Raw genomic sequence first — 16,516 nt, 5'->3', positions numbered from 1 at the left:
CGCCCCCGAGCTCATGGGGCCAATCAGCTGCCAGCCGCCGGGCGCGGAGGAATGACACACATTCCAGCGCGCCGCCACTCTCTGCCGAGTCCTTGTCTGTCTCGGCCCCGGCCCGCCCAGCGCTCTGCTGCCCGCCGCCGGGACTCGGTAGGTCTGCGGCGAGTACTCGGTGCGATGCGATCGGAGTTACCAGGGATGCGGGTCCGAGGCTCACCAGCCCCACCGCGCGGGTGTCTTTGCATCCCCTCCCTGGCACTCCATGGAATACAGAGCCCTGTGGGAGCAATTCGCTCTGATATTCACATGTGTGCGTCTGAGAGGCAGGCAGCATTCAGGGGTCTGGTCTCTGTGGCCTCGCTGTCCTCCTCCCGCCAGACTCACCTCTCAAATGCCCCGTGGATCTCTTGGGGAGGAGGCCGGAAGAATGGGGTTGAGCGAGCAGTATGAATAGAGCTGTTGTGAGCAGACATCTTCCAGAATAGTAAATGTCAAATGTGTGCATGTGTAGGGCTGGGGAGGAGGAAAGGTCCAAGGAGAAAGGGTGGTTCTGAGAATGGTGTACCTGTGTGGGAGGGGATGGGAACTGCTCGGGCTATTAACATTGATTCATTCTTTCCTCTGAGAGCGTTGGAGTCTTTTTGTCGCACGAGTGAGGGTGGTCGTTTAGAGATGAGTGAGGCTCGGGATCTCAAGGAAGGCCCCCTGGAAGAGGCATCTGGGCTGTCCTACAAGTTGAGTGGCAGTTAGTAAGATAAAGGGGTAGGAAGCTGGCAGAGATGACTACTCAGATAAGAATGCAACACCAAATGGTAGACCACACAAGTGTCAGGTAGGAGTTACCTATGGCAGAGAGAGAAGGTAACGCTTCAGAGGGCCAGGGATTTGAACTGGGCTTGAGTGCCTGACAGGATAATAGGGGATTAGCACTGGAGAGTAAGAGGAGCAAGACTTCTCAACGTTGCATGTTCAGGGCCAAACTTGGGAGAGTAAATGTAAGGAAGATTACGTAAAAAGGAGATTGCCGTCAGGGCCTAGAATGTCTAAGGACTTAATAGAATTTTTTGAAGCAACTGGTAGGCTCCCTCAGATAGCTGCCCAAATGTTGAATGCTTAAGTCTTTTTTTTTTTGGCAGCTGGCTGGTAGGAGGATCTGAACCCTTGACGCTGGTATTAACAACATGGAGATCTAACCAACTGAGCTAGCTAACCAAGCAGCCTGAATGCTTGAGTCTTAATTGCTTCAGGTCTCTGGTTCTGAAGGTAGGCAGGATTGTTCTTCATTTGTCAGGAAGGATTAGGTTCCATCAAATAAAGGAGCAGTAACTTGCTGGAGAGGACTGAAGCAGGCTGTTAATATCTAGTACATTACAGTCATAAAACAGGTCCCAATCTATCAAAACCTTTTCCAGTTTCGACTGTGCAAAGTCTCAGAATGGTTCCAGAGCCCTTTTGGAAAGCACATCCTCAGAGAAAGTTTAGCATTATTAGCATTATTCTCATAGTTGTATCAAGGGCCTGAAGGGGAAATCGACTTGGGCCTCTGAATTACTTCAATACATATTTAGCACACGTTATGGATGGTCTCTATCCTCCTGGAATTTAGTTTAGTGAGGGATGGTAGATAATCAAGTCAGAAGAAAAAGGAACAGGGCAAGAGACATTGAGAATGCCCCTTTAAATGATCAGGGAAGCGCTCACTATTGTGATACTTGAGTTTTGTTTCTCTAAAGGAAGGGAGGGAGTATGCAGTATCTAGAATAGTGTGACAGAGAGAATCAAGAGTTGGTGAAAACAGTGAAGCAGCTTACCTGGAATGTAGGGTACCGTGGCTGAAGTTGGACCAGGGTTATGAATAGTCTAGATCTCTTAGAGCCTCACTGGTCATTGTAATGACTTTGGCTTTTGCTCTAAGAAGCCACTTAAGAATTCTGAGCCAGAGAGAGACAAAGTATGACTTGCAATTTAACAAGATCACCCTGGGTCCTGAGTGAAGATTAGACTGCAGGGGAGCAAGGCCAGGGGCAGGAAGATAAATTTGGAGGTGATTGCAATAATCCAGGTAAAGGATTATAGGGTTAGAATGGGAAGATGGTATTGGAGGGAATATGAGATCAGATTTTGCTGATGGAGTTTTTGTTTTGCTGGCTGGCTGTCACAGGGATCTGAACCCTTGACCTTGGTGTTATAACACCGTGCTCTAACCAACTGAGCTAACTGGCCAGCCCATTTTGCTGATGGACTGAATGTGGGATAATAAGACATGGGAACCCAGCAAAGACCTTTCTGGAAAGCCCTGGTGGAAATGCAGTCCTGAGGGCTTCTGAGGGAGCCTGGTTCTTAGAGACTTTCAGGAATCTCCCTTTCATAGGGCATATTGTATGTATTTGTCCTGCCCCCCTGCCACAATAGAAAAGTTTCTTGACAATAGGATCTGTTCGCTGTTATATGCCCCAGTGTGTGCACACAAGCAGATGAATAACTCCATTAAAACATATGGCATATTGGATGCCACAGAGAGAAAGATGGGTTTTCTTTCCAAAGTACAAATTCTTTCACTACCCTCGTGTAAGGTATCTCGTCAGGTATACCACCACACAAGAATGACAGCTTTTCAAATGAGTTGGTTTAATTCCAGGTGATACAGAATTCAGGGCAGAACAAAGACCAAAGAGCAGACTTTGGCAGGATTCTGGGCTGTTTACTTTAAATTCACAGCTAAGGTAGGAATGGCTGAGTGAAAACAACTAAAGAGACAATGAGCCACCATATGACTACTTTCTTTCTTTTTTACAAAAGTTTATTCTTAAATGTACAACAGGCTCCACGACAACACTTCATTCTAGCTATAGGTGGCAAAAGATGTTATGGCAGGGAATCTAGATGTTCAAATAAGAATGGAATCAAGGGTCCCCATCACCTCAGGCACAAGGAACAGCTTACTTTTTGCCAGATTTCTTAATTCCACCTGTGGCTGCAAAAGAAAAAAAAAAAGTCAGGAGAAAATGCAGTTCTTATAGTAGAAGCACTATGGGTCTGATGTGGATCCTAGTAAGGCTTGGCTCTTGTACTGGGCATTCACTTTGATACAAACATGCACAGTGGCTTTACCGATGTTGTCTATTCTGGGCAAAGGTAGAATGAGGTTGAGGAAGGGGCACAAGCAATGGCTGTGCACTGGTCTGGATCTATACTATTGTGTACTTCACAGATCAGATCATTCAATCCTCATGCCATATCAACTCATTTTACAGTTAAAGAAGTCTTAGTGTTAGGTGGTGGTAGTCAAGTTTATAAAGCTGGTATGTGATGAGCCAGGATTTCAACCAAGGTAGGGTGACTTCCAAGTCCATATTCTTTTATTTTTTTGGACAGCTGGCCAAAGGGATCTGAACCCTTGACCTTGGTGATACAAGGCTATGCTCTAACCAACTGAGTGACCTGGTCAGTTAGTTCAGTTGGTTAGAACATGGTGCTTAGAACACGGTGCTAACACTTTGATGCCTGCAAAGGCCACACACACACACACACACACGCCTGCAAAGGCCACACACACACACACACACACACCTGCAAAGGCCACACACACACACACACACACCTGCAAAGGCCACACACACACACACACACACCTGCAAAGGCCACACACACACACAAAGGCCACACACACACACACACCCAAACCCTTGCACACACACACACACACACACACACCTGCAAAGGCCACACACACACACACACACACACACACACACACCTGCAAAGGCCACACACACACACACACCCAAACCCTTGCACACACACACACACACACACACCTGCAAAGGCCACACACACACACACACACCTGCAAAGGCCACACACACACACACACACCTGCAAAGGCCACACACACACACACACACCTGCAAAGGCCACACACACACACCTGCAAAGGCCACACACACACACACACACACACACACACACCTGCAAAGGCCACACACACACACACACACACACACACACACCTGCAAAGGCCACACACACACACACACACCTGCAAAGGCCACACACACACACACACACCTGCAAAGGCCACACACACACACACACAAAGGCCACACACACACACACACAAAGGCCACACACACACACACACACACACACACACACACACACTTTCTCATGTATACACAATCACAGATTAAGAAAAGGTGCAAGGTACTTCACATCATTCCGAAAAGCAATCTCAATAGCTAGAACCTCAGGACTGTGTGGGTAAACAATGATGGATCAAATCCCCTGGGATAGAGGAATTGGGAAGCCCTGGATGACACTCCTACCTTCCTCGTCTCTAGTGTGGCTCACAGTGCTCAAATAGGGCAGAGATAACTGTGGAGGAAATAATCACTAGTTTGATGAATGTAAAACAGCGTTTAAGTAGCACATAAAGTGCTGGGCCTAAAAAATCTTTTAAAACGTAATCTATTCCTCTCACGTAAAGGAAAAGAAGAAGCAAAATGGTGGGGGTTTAGGTTAAAAAAGCATATGGAGCAATGGCACGCCGAGGAGTCTGGACTTCATCCTTTAGGCGCACTCAGAAGTAAATCTGCGTCTCAGGTAAATAAATTCCAAACCCGGTTCTGGCTCCCGCCCCTTCCCGCTGCTGCAAATCCAGGAGCAGCTACGGCCGGTCGCCGTAGCGGACGACAGGAACCGAGACCTCGCAGTTCACCAACGAGGCAGGCAAGAAACCCGCCCGGGCCCTCATCCCAACTGGCGCTCCGAGCGTTTGTACGGCTCGAGCGCCATTCGGCCCTCACTTACCCAGGGGGCCTTTCCCCGCGGCCTTCGCTTTCAGTTCCTCTAGTTTCTTCTGCTCCTCTTTTTGTTTTTGCTTGAAAGCCTTGTCTTCCTAAGGAGGGGCAGAGCGGATTCACTCCAGGCCGGTCCCCGGTCCCTTCGCGCCCGCCCGCGCCTCCGCTCCCGCTCTCACCTCGTCCATCTCCTTGGCCTGCTTCTTGGGCTGTTTCAGGGGCTTCTTCTTGCCACCTGTGGGCGACACGTGCACGTTCAGCCCGTCCCCGCCGTCCGGTCCCCGCCCTGCCGTCCCCGCAGCCCCACCACACTTACCTTCTCGGCCGGACATGGCGCCTGCCGCCCCTTCCCCAAACCCTACCACCAGAAATGGAGCTCACTGTCCCACCCCCTACTCCTGTACCGTGACATGGGCCTGCTGATTGGCTCTTAGTCAGGAAGTTGCTCTCCGTTACCGGATGCGGCCCTCCAGGGGCGGGTACTAACCGGTCAGAGGTCAACTGAGTGGCAGAAGCTGGGTCGGGGTTGCAGCTCGGGTGCTGCAGGCGCGCGAGGTACGAGAGGGTAGAGTTGTCCTGCTGGGGAGGATCCGGAACCACGCAAGAGTTCCTTAACCGAGAGGCGCCAGGCCTGTGACCGTGCACGGGAACAGCAGTGCAGGTAGAGGGAATGGCACGCGCAAAGTCCTGGAAGCACTACACGTACCTGGATCCGAGGAAAGCACAGCGTGGCTGGAAGGAGATAGGAGGGGAGGTGGCACAAGTGGGCGGGGGCTAGATCACCATGTCCAAGAGCTTTGGAAGCCAATGGAAGCAGTTTGGGTTTTACAGTGTAGTCAGGGGTGCACCCGTTGCGAATTCTGTTTATTCACGCAGTACATTTTGTTGAGTATGTACTATATGTAGATAGTATTCTAGATACTGGAGGTACAGCAGTGAACAAAACTGCCTGCCCTGGCAGAGCTGACATTGTAGTGGATGAGACAGACTATAAGCAAAGAAAGTAAGTGAAATTCATGTTGCAGTTTACATGATATATGTGTGAAGAAAAATAAAGCAGGGAAAGTGGGTAAGGAATGCAAGGGTGGGGGTGGGATGGCGATTTCTGATAGGGTGGTTAGGAAAGACCTCCCCAGGAGCTGACATTTGAGCAGGGCTTGAAGGAGGTGAGGGAGCAAGCAGTGCAGACAGCAGACAGCTGGTGCGGAGGCCCTGAGGTGGGGATAGCATGGAGTGTCCCAGCAACATTAACAAGGTCTATGTGATTGGAGTGGAGTGAGAAAAGGGAGGAACAAGAGCCATGCCCTGTAGGCCATGGAAAAGACTTTGGCATTTACCTTGAAAGTAATAGGGAGTCATTGTAGGGTTTAAGCAGAGTGAGACATGGTCTCACCTATGTTTTGAAAGGACCACTGGCTACTCTGTTGACTGTAGACTGTAGGGGCTGGAGTAGAGGCAGGGAGACATCTGTCAGGAGGCTCTTGGGATAATCCGTGCAAGAGATGTTGGTCATTGGGACCACCTGGTAGCACTGGCAGATGTAAGAAGAGGAGGGATCCTGGATTTAGAAAACTAGTGGCATTTGCTGATAGGTTGGATGTGAGGTGGGAGAGAAAGTGAATAGTCAGGGATGATGCAAGGTTTTGGGCTTGAGTATTTGTACTTGGGGTTGCTGTCAACCAAGATGAAGAGGACCATGGGAAAAAAAGGTTTGGGAGGGGAAGATGAGATCCGTATTAGATTTTCAAGCAGAGATATGGGTTGGGCAGTTTAATAAATGAGCCTGGAACCTTGAAGAGAGATATAGGCTGGAGAAGTCAGTATAGTTTTTTTTTTTCTTTTAAATAACAGCTTTACTGAAATATAATTTACATACCATACAATTCATTCATTTAATGGGTATAATTCAGTAGTTTTTAGTGTATTCGCAGAGTTGCACAACCATCACCACAATCAATTTTAGAACATTTTCATAGATGGTTTTTAAAATCACATGCTCTGATGAGAGAGGAGTCTGAACATCAAGCTCGGGGTCATCACAATGTCCAGAGGTTAGGGAGATGAATGGCATCTGGAAACCAAGTAAAAATGGCATTTGAAGGAGGAGGGAGCTATCATGAGGCACAGGCTGCTGACAGGGTGAGTGAGATGAGAACTGAGAACTGATCATTGTATTTAGCAGTGTGGACATGACCTGGGTAAGAGCAGTTCCAGTGACATGGTAGGAGTGAAGGCCAGATCAGAGAGGGTTTAAGAGAGAATGGGAGAAGAGGAACTGGAGACAGTGAGTTCAGATAATCTGTCAAGGGATTTGGTTTTACAAGGGGAGCAGAGAAATGGGGTAGTTACTGGAGGGGGTGTCAGATCATTATTGAGCAGTGCCTGAGGAGGGGAGAGTACACGGGACCTGGGGCACAGGTTGATCTTTCCTAGGAGCATGGATTTGTCATCCCAAGGATCAAAAGAGAAAGTGGAAGTGGGGCAGATTCTGGCAGTTGGGAAGGTATGGTGTGAGTTTGTAGAAGTTCTCTTCCAATTTTTAAATTATTTTCTTGGCGAAGAATGAAGCAAGCCATTAGCTGCAAGTGAGGATGAGGTACAGGTGATGGAGGTTTGAGGAAAGGGCAGTTGGTAGGAGACAGTCATCTAGATGGAGTGAGAGAATGGATTTGTAGGGGCAAGATCCTGACCTTGGCCCTCAGGACCCTATTTAATTTGGCCTCTGTCCACTTGTCCAGGCTCTCCTCCGTCCACTCTTCTCTGCTTCTACTTGCCAGCTGCACTGGCTGCCTTTCAGGTTTTGGACAACCTCAAGTGCTTTTTGCCTTTTTCCTCTGCCAGGAGCATTCTTCTCCTTGCTGGCTGAGAGGGTTGTGAGACATCTAGGTGGGCTGAGCGACAGGCTGGGTGGTGGCGTGGGGTGAAGAGTCTGTGAGAGGAGGGACTGGAGTGGAAAAACAACTTGGAGTTATTGACACATTCCCTCATAAGGCAAAGTCCCTGCTGTCAGCAAGTTTATGTTCTAGTGAGGGGCTAGCCAACACATAAACAAAGAAATATGTGTCTGATGGAAAAAAATAAAGCAGGTGGCCTGGGAGGGAGTGGTCAAGGAAGGCCTTGCTGAGAGGTGACATTTCAGTGAAGACACAGATGTCAGGGTGAGGGGAGTAGACTTATGGAGGAAGAGTGAGTGGTCTAGTCTGAGGAAGTGGCAGGGCGCAGACGGTGTGGCAGGATCGTGCTTAGCATGTCAGGGTTGCTGGAGTGGGTACAGAGATAGAAGGAATAAGATGAGGGCTGAGAGGCAGGCTTGTTGGCCACTGCCAGGACTGGTGTTCATGCTGGGTGAGGTGGGAACTGTTGGGGTTTTGAACAGAGGGATATAATCTGACTCATGTTTTCACAGAGCTTCTGGCTTTCATGTGGAGAACAGGCAGTGGGGGGCAGAGCAAGAAGCCAAGATTGCATAGGGGGCTGTAGTTGTCATTTCTGCCAGGGATGGGTGACCTTCCTGGGATCCAAGTGTGGGTGTGGCTAGTAGAGTAGGGGCAGGAAAAGGAGGCTGAGAAGGTTGGACGAAGCAAAGAGGGGTCAGTGCTTTCAGGAAGAGAGGGTGTTGGGGAAGAAATGTGAGAAGCACCTGCTGGATATAGCAAGGCGGAAGTTTTGAGGGGCCTCGAGAAGAGCAGCCTCAGTCATGGAGTGAGACCAAGAGAGGAGGGGGGTGAGGAAGTGGTGACAGCCAAGGGGGACAGACACCTTTCTGCCGAGCATCGCTGCGAAGGTGCTGTGCTTGGCAGGGCTGCAGGGCTGTGTGCTTTGTTGCTTTGTTGAAGAGTACACCTGCAGGGCTGTTGTGAGATCACAACCTGTGTGCTACGGGCGCTGGTGCTGAGGCCTGGGAGGCTTGCCCAGGCCTTATGAATGGGGCCCAGGGGCTCAGGTGGAGCACCAGCTTGGAACCAGTGTCACAGAGATATCCCCTTCTATGGCTCTTAGCTTGGGCCCACTTTGAGCAACCAACTTTGTTTTCAAGGGGGCCTGGGCTTCTCCAAGGACTGTTCCCAGTGCAGCATGATGGGGAGAAGGCTTGGATGCCATGGGCATGTCTCTTCCACTTCACCTTGTATCGGGAAGCCCTTGTCTGTTTTGTAACTGGAGCTCCTCCCATCAGTCTTCCTGTCCCCAGCTCCCTGTGCATTTTTCTCTCTGGCCTGGTTGGTTGGCCACCAGGTGTCGCTTTGACAGCCAGTATCAGTGCTTGGGGTCTTTAAGGTGTGGTCTGGCTAGAGGAGGGTGCTGCAGGGCTAGGTTTTCCCAGGAACATGGGTCACCTGGCCCACTCTTTGGGGTCCTTAAAGAAAGTCGCTGCTGCTCTTGGGCTCAGGCAAGGCCTGACTCTGCATAATGGGAGACTCTCTTTGCTGTTCAGGTAATGAGAAGTAAGTGTTGCTAGGGCCCAAACATCAAAGCAGGGTTGAAAAGGGAAAGATTAAAGAAGCCTAACCTGTTGATCAGTGACTAAGGTTGGAGAGGGGAGAAAGCTTATGGAAGGCGAGAAATGTGAGACCGGGAGTTGGTAGCTTGAAAAGTTTGGTTGGAGGGCAGGAGGAGAAGGGTTGGTGTGAACCTAAGAAAAGTTGTCAGTTGTGGAGAAAGCAGTTTTTTTCCTCCTTGGAATTATCCTCTCAGGGGAGAGCTTAGAGTTCTCTGCCTTGGGATGTGAATGACGTGTGTCCTTATGTCCTTGCATATAATTGAAACTCTGCTTCCCCAGTGCTGAGGCAGCCCTCAGGGAGTCTGGGAAGTTGGTTTTGAAAGTCTTTTAGAGAAATGATTTTGGATCTTAATCTTCCATGAATTCCCCTCAGTTCCATAACTTCCCTTGGTGTCTTGATGAATCTTTGTGGGGCATTGTCAGCATGGACACAACTCAGGTTGAGAACTTTCTTTGACATTATCACTAAACTGGGCAACAGGATTCTCATCCAAGTCACAACAGAGAGACCTGAGGGATGCCGGGAGGTGGGTTGAGTGGGAGGCTCTGGTTTGTGTGGCGTCAGGGAGGGAAGTCGGAAGCATGATATCCTATGTAATTTCTTCCCTAAATGTGTTCTGTTGTCCAGGAACACCTAGGGGAAAGCCCGACCACCCTCTTGCCTCGGGTGCTGCAGTCTCTAGGCCCAACAGAGTGGTGCTCAGTTTAAATGATTTAAGTGGAGGCTAGTCTGTTCAGAACTGTCCCCAGGCCTTCAGACCTGACTTATGTCCAGCCTTTCTCAGCTGCAAGCTGATCTGTCTGGCATCCCCCTCACAGATCTCCCGATGACAGGGTGCAGTCCTGTGTTTGCCATGCAGCACACTGTGGGTGTGTCCCACATACTGGTGCGGAGAGGCCTCCTTGGAAGGGACCTCTTTATGACAAGGACTCTCTGCAGCCCAGGCCCCAGCCAGCCTGGAGAGAAAAGACCTGAGGAGGCGGCCCTTGGGCTGTATCACCGGCTCCCAGCACTGGGAAGAGCCCTGGGGCACAGCATTCAGCAAAGAGCCTCCTCCACAGCCAAGGCTTGGTGCGACAGATATGAAGAGTTTGTTGGACTCAATGAGGTTCGAGAGGCCCAGGGAAACGTGACTGAGGTGAGGAGGGGAACCGGGGTGGTTGGCTCTGCTTTCTGCCTTGGGAAATGTGGCTTGGTGACTCCTACCAAACAAGTTATCAGCCACATGGTGCTGGGGAGCCATACCCAGACTTGCCTTTTCTGGTGGAGGGATTAGACTCATTTCTCACATGGAAACCTGAGTTTGATACTACTGGGACGATAGTCTCTTTGTACCTCTGCCCCCCAGTCTTCCTGAAAACAGTCACTGTGTACCAGTAAGTCCCTGGCCATTAACATCCCTTCTGTTAGTCCAGTAAACACTTCCTTCATTGACTGTTTGGGGATGGAGGGTTGCTGCGTTACTGTGTGTGATCACGGTATCCCTTCTGAAAGTAGAGGGCACCGGGAAGCAGCATACTGTGAGGTGGAAAGAGCTGCCTGTGGTTGTCGAGTCCTTTGAGGCGGCAGAAATGCTTTCTGCCGACTCTGTTCCAACTCCTGCTTAGGCACAGAGCAGGTTAGCAAGGTGGGAAGAACCTGGAGTTCAGCTGGGGGCTTTGAGGCACATGGTGCCATCTCTCCCCTTGGAGATTGTGAGCTTGGCTGCACTGGGGTTCCCGGGTCTACAAACTCAAGACCATGGCAGTGCCTTTTGTGGCGTTGTTATGAGGCATAAATGAGGTAGCACTTGGGAAACAGCATAAGAACATAGGTTCTTTACAGTGGTTTGTATCAGGCAAGAATTGGCTGGGTTTGATGGACACATATTATGTGCACTGTTGGCTGTTATCAGATTTCTCAGGGGCATGTTATTTCTACTTGAATGGATAAATCTGGTGATCCTGATGGGTGTGGCCCAGGGCTACACTTTGAGTTCCACTGGGTGAGCAGGATTAGTGTTTAAGGGACTTTGTTTCTACTCTGTGCAGCTGATACTCCAGTGACCTTTTCTTGGCCACAGCCTTGTTGGGAATGGAGCTGAGCCTGTGTGGGTGTGGAGAGAATGAGCAGACGGCCTCTGTTGTACTCTCCACAGGCAGAGAGAGTATTCATGGTGGCTCGCGGGCTTGTCCGAGAGGCTCGGGAGGACTTGGAAGTTCAGCAGGCCAAGCTAAAGGAGGTGAGGGACCGCTTGGATCGTGTCTCCAGGGAGGACAACCAGTACCTGGAACTGGCTACTATGGAGCACAGGATGCTGCAGGTAAGCACTTCTGAAGGCAGCCCTTTCTCACCTGGACAGGCACTCTAGCCTGCCGGGTGGGAACCTTGACTGGTCTGGTGGTCAGAAGCCTAGTGAAGAAGTGAACCAGAAGCTCCTATGGAGGTACAGGACCTCAGACTTCCAGATCCTGTCCAGCTACTTCCTCCTGGAGTACTAGGGACGGTAGTCCAGGGCTGTATAGTCTGGAACCCAGGTTGCTGAGGAGGGAGTAGCAAGGAGGGACTGGCCTAGGGAGCGCCAGACACTTCCCTTCCTTTAGACACATTCTGTAATGTCACTGCAGGTCTGGTCAAAGCCAAGACTACTCAGCTGGGAAGATCACACAATTCACTTCAGCCACTCCCAATTCCTTTGGTCCCCCCACCCACCCAGATTTATGAGGCTTTCATTCATTCTGCATGTATTTATGGAGCATGTAGTCTGTGCCAGGTGCAAAGTAGTGGGCCATCTGGTGGCTACAGCTGCAGGGATGCCTTGCTACTGTGTAACACAGCTTTGCTTCTGCAGGAGGAGAAGAGGCTTCGCATGGCCTATCTGCGTGCAGAGGATGCTGAACGAGAGAAATTTTCCCTCTTCTCTGCTGCTGTGCGGGAAAGTCATGAGAAGGAGCGCACGAGGGCTGAGAGGACCAAGAACTGGTCCCTCATTGGGTCAGTCCTGGGAGCCCTGATTGGTGTGGCTGGCTCCACCTATGTGAACCGTGTACGGTTACAGGAGCTGAAGGCCTTGCTCCTGGAGGCACAGAAGGGGCCTGTGAGTCTCCAGGAGGCCATCCGAGAACAGGCGTCTAGCTACTCCCTCCAGCAGAGGGACCTCCATGACCTCATGGTGGACCTGAGGGGTCTGGTGCACGCTGGGCTGGAGCAGGGCTCTGGGTCACGGGCAGATACTTCCCCTACTCAGGACAGAAACACAGATGTCCTTTCAGCTGCATTGGAAGAGCAGCTCAGTCATTCCAAGCAGGTCCATTCATGTCTAGAGGGTTTACAAGAACAGCTTGATGGCCTGGAAAAGACTTTCAGCCAAGTGGCTGGGGTGGTTCAGCTTGCAAAGTCTGCAGCACATCCAGGCCCGGTGGAGCCAGGAGACAAGGCTGTGCCCAGCTCCTTGCTGGAGCAGGGGAGCATGATCTTGGCACTGTCAGATATGGAGCAGAGGCTAGAAGCCCAAGTCAACAGGAACACCATCTTTAGCACGCTGGCCACCTGTTTGACATTTGTGGCCACACTGCCTGTGCTCTACATGCTGTTCAGGTCCAGCTAGCCCCTGGACTCTCCTTCAGAGGGTCTGAGGGGGTAGTTGTGAATGTGGATTTAGTTAGAGAATCCCAGCAATGAAGTGAGCCTTTGGGGGCATACACAACCTGAGTCTGAGCACCATCTGTGTGGCTCACCAGCAGGCATACTTTGCTGTGTAAGCAGCGCTCATTTACATTAGTTATCAAAACTTTGTGCTAATGTCCAATTAAAATGTCTTAGAGATTTTATTTAAAAATGATGTATGTCAGACTGAGTTTTGTCCATTGAAATTGAGATCCATGACTCGAGGGTTGGGTCTGGAGTCAGGGTAATTGCCTCTTTTAGTTCCTCTCTCATCTCCTCTTGGTCCTCTGTTCAGGACTGTTTTGGATGCATTCATTCCTGAGACCTGGGTTTTCAGTTTGGATTTCCTGGCCTGTCCTCCCCTTACCTGACCTTCCTGTGTCAGGTGGCCTGGGGATTCCAGGCTAGGTTCTGCTGCCCACTCACTGGTGACCATGGTTAATTGCCCTCTTCTGGATCACTTTCTCTGCCATGATGGGGAGAACCTCCTGGTTCTAATGCTGGAAAAGTGATCAGAGGAGAGCAGGAAAGAGAGATTGGGGGAATGGTTGATAAATGTTGCTGGGGACATAATTACAGGGATTGGTGGCTAATGTGGATCCCTGGTACAGACAGTGCTTTGAACACCACCAGTGTGCCACTGGGGCTTGGTGTGCTCCCACACACAGCCTTGGGATGATCTTGACAGGCACCAGAGTTTAGGTCACCAGCAGTGTGCATGGAGAGGCAGTGATGGGGGGGCCTCCCACAGGTGGCAGGTGTAGTGGGGCATACCAACTGCCCTGAGAACCTCTGACTTCTCCCTTTTCAGAGGGGAACAGGGACCCTTGACTTCCTGGGCTAAAGGCCACAGGTGGCCTGTGTTCCCATGTAAATAGGAGCTATGGGCTGGCACTGTATACTTGAGTTTGAGTATTGGAGGTCTGGCACGTAATGGAAAACCCACCTTCTTTCAGAGTGCTCTGCAGCTTATATGCAGGGTCCATGAGTGGGGGCTTGTTCATCTGTGCAGAGCTGACTCTCAGCAGAGGACTGTGGAACCAGAAGTGTTTTCTATGAGGCACCTTCCCTTCTTGAAGCCCACGCTCAGTCGTGTACAGCTAGCATGGCCTGAATGGCCCCATGGGTTCTCTGAACCTCTGAGTACCTAGTCCTTCCATCATTTGGTCACTCCATCCTTGGCGAGTAGTGGTTCCCCAGAAGGCATGGGATGGAATGACTCTTGCACTTAATAGTGTTCACACTCCTGTTGGGACAGGAGGCACCATATCTGTAGAGATGAAAGGGGCTGTGGGGTTTGGAAGTCCCAGGTTCCCCTCTGGGGTGAGGTACGTCCTGAAGGGTGTGCACTTCGGTGGATGGATTTGGGTAGGGGAGGATTCCAGGCACATGGAAAGAGCCCCCACAAGCTGCAGAGGCAGGAAAACCAAGGTGAGTGTGGTATTGGGGGCAGACTGTCCTGGCTGAGGTGGTGATAGGTGTGTGGGAGTTGTGCAGCATAAGCTGAAGGACCTGGAGTGCCAGGTTGGCAGTCTCCGAAGTCAGAGGCCAGAGGTGAGGAAACTGGGGAGGGACTGCCATGCTGGTGCTGACAAGGTGCTGAGCACCTAGATTCAGATGCTGGAAGTAGGGGTGTAGGAAAGAGGTGACCTGAGGACTTGGGGAGGGAGAATTTGAAAGGCACAGAGTCTGGTAGATGACAGAGTGAAGGGAGACCCTTGATAAGGGATGTGAGGTGAGAAGGTGTCTGTGGTTGTTAGCTCTTAAGGCCGTAGCCACTGTGGATAACCTGAATTTCCTGGTTGAGGTTTCCCTAGCCTGTGAAGGCCCTGGAGGCTTCCAGGTGATGTATGTGTGAAACGGATTTGTCTTCCAAGAGGCTGTGCCAATGGCCTTCAGCTAAAGTCCTCCAAAAGTCCTAATAGGATAGGCCAAGTCCTGGCTCCTGAATTTGTGGTGACCAGGCAGGGGTGTGAAGTTCCCTGCACAGGGCACAAACGGGCCTCAGGAGAGAACCCTTCTGCCCAGCTTTTCTTCCTGCAGAAGGCCCAGGTGTTTGCCAGTGAGGGAGTCCAGACTTGCCCTCTTCTCAGCTTGGGGCGGGTCCAGGTACAGGCCTGGGAAGAAAGGAAGGAAATGAGCTCTTGCTTGTGCACCTCTGCAGCCGGTATGCCTTGCTTTAACAGCCCGGTTAGGGGTGGTATCACCCCCACTTGCCGGTGAGCAAATAGGCTTGGGGAGGGGGGAGTGTCAGGTTACATGGCTTAGTGACGGCGCAAACCCAGGTCCAAGGCCGTGCTCTTCCCAAACAGCCAGAGGTGGGGCCGGAAGGAGGGGTTGGCTGTTGAGGAGACCTGGGAAAAGGGGCGGTGGGCAGGGCCGGGTGCGAAGGGGAGAAACTAGGAGCCTGAGAATTCAGGTTGAGAAAGTTGGGGGAGGACGACCACTGGAGCTGGGTACTGGAAGGGAAAGAGGGAACTCCTGGCGCTGAACAAGGCGAGGAGGTGGGGAGGTGGCTCCCGAACCGGCCAGGCAGGTGAGGGTCCTCGAGTCCGACCCCGCTCTAGCGGGGCGGGAAGAGGTGGGTGCGCTGTACCCGCAGCACCTGGGGGTGCGGAGCGCGACCTCCCAGCCCGGCCCCTCCCATCCCAGGAGAGCGCCCAGTTCCGGTTCCAACGCGGGCACAGGTGAGGCCGGGTGGGGACGGGGCGGGGCCGCCTTCGCTCTGGGATTCACTCCTCTCCCCCCGCCGCGACCGGCGTTACCATGGTTACCACCGCCGTGCAGCTTGCCCTCCCCAAGCGGGAGGGGTTGAGCCCCCTGCCGGCGGTAAACGCGGAGCCCGCGGGGCTGGAATGCGGGGTCCCGGGCGGCTCGGGGTCGCGCGCCCGGCTTTCCCGGCTGCTTCCGGCCTAGCCCGGGCGGCGGGCGGGGGGAGGGCGGCCCGGCGGGCGAGGGGGGGAAGGAGCGGAGCCGGGCCGGGCCGACGCGGCTTTGTCTCCTTTGTTCCCGGCGGTGGCAGCGCCGCGGCGGGAGGGGCGGGCAGCCGGCGCAGTTTTCTGCCCCTCCGTCTCCGGGTAACAGCTGCGGCTCCGCCAGACCCATCTCCGGGCGGGGGGGAGACCGCTGCGCGCAGATCCCGAGCCCGGAGCGGCCGGCTCCGGCCTCGGCGCGCACATCCCGCGGGGCCCCGCCGGGTGGTGAGTGCGGGGCTCGAGGCCGGGGCTGCGGGGGCGGGGGCGAGGCTGCGCGCCCCGGGTGGGACGGCCTGAGGCCTCACTCTCGCAAGGAAGGGGCAGCCCAGGTGAGTGGTGGGCGGCTTCGGTCCTGGGACTTGGGACCTCACTTCTCTGCGCGAAAGGAAACTCTGGCGGCTCCGCCTGTAACGCGATTGGGAGGCAGAGGAGGTGGAGCTGCTCTTCCGCGCCCCCTCCTCGCCGCCGCCGCCGCTGCCCGGGACCGGCCGGCCCCTTCCCCGCCCTCCCAGGGCCACTGGTGGGGTCCTCTCCCCGCGGCCCGGGGAGGAGGGGATGTAGGAGGGCCGAGGAAGAGCCGAATGGGAGGTCGAGGCTTCCC

The 16,516-nt window shown here is 52.5% G+C and overlaps 1 protein-coding gene and 1 long non-coding RNA gene across 4 annotated transcripts; one reads left to right on the top strand and one right to left on the bottom strand.

Annotated features, from left to right (window-relative positions):
• The first annotated feature begins 115 nt into the window (after positions 1–115).
• Positions 116–13,037, top strand: CCDC51 (coiled-coil domain containing 51). Of its 3 annotated transcripts, none has more exons than XM_063114975.1 (4): positions 116–147; positions 10,114–10,433; positions 11,433–11,597; positions 12,126–13,037. In XM_063114975.1, exons 2-4 carry the CDS (start codon positions 10,122–10,124, stop codon positions 12,879–12,881), a joined length of 1,233 nt encoding a protein of 410 aa, XP_062971045.1. In that variant the 5' UTR covers positions 116–147; positions 10,114–10,121; the 3' UTR covers positions 12,882–13,037. The 3 variants fall into 3 exon arrangements, with proteins under 3 accessions (XP_062971045.1, XP_062971044.1, XP_062971046.1); XM_063114974.1 differs by lacking the exon at positions 116–147 and adding an exon at positions 5,297–5,457; XM_063114976.1 differs by lacking the exon at positions 116–147 and adding an exon at positions 5,371–5,457 and having other exon boundaries at positions 10,235–10,433.
• Positions 2,769–5,201, bottom strand: LOC134391322 (uncharacterized). Its single transcript, XR_010024936.1, has 4 exons — positions 5,113–5,201; positions 4,976–5,031; positions 4,807–4,894; positions 2,769–2,971 (listed from the first exon to the last, which is right to left on the bottom strand). It is a non-coding gene; the product is annotated as an uncharacterized LOC134391322 (long non-coding RNA).
• Positions 13,038–16,516: the final 3,479 nt, after the last annotated feature.

The sequence above is a fragment of the Cynocephalus volans genome, chromosome 11 (assembly GCF_027409185.1).
Source record: "Cynocephalus volans isolate mCynVol1 chromosome 11, mCynVol1.pri, whole genome shotgun sequence".
Taxonomy (NCBI): domain Eukaryota; kingdom Metazoa; phylum Chordata; class Mammalia; order Dermoptera; family Cynocephalidae; genus Cynocephalus; species Cynocephalus volans.
Note: the sequence above shows the minus strand (reverse complement) of the source record. Positions and strands in the feature narration are given on the sequence as shown.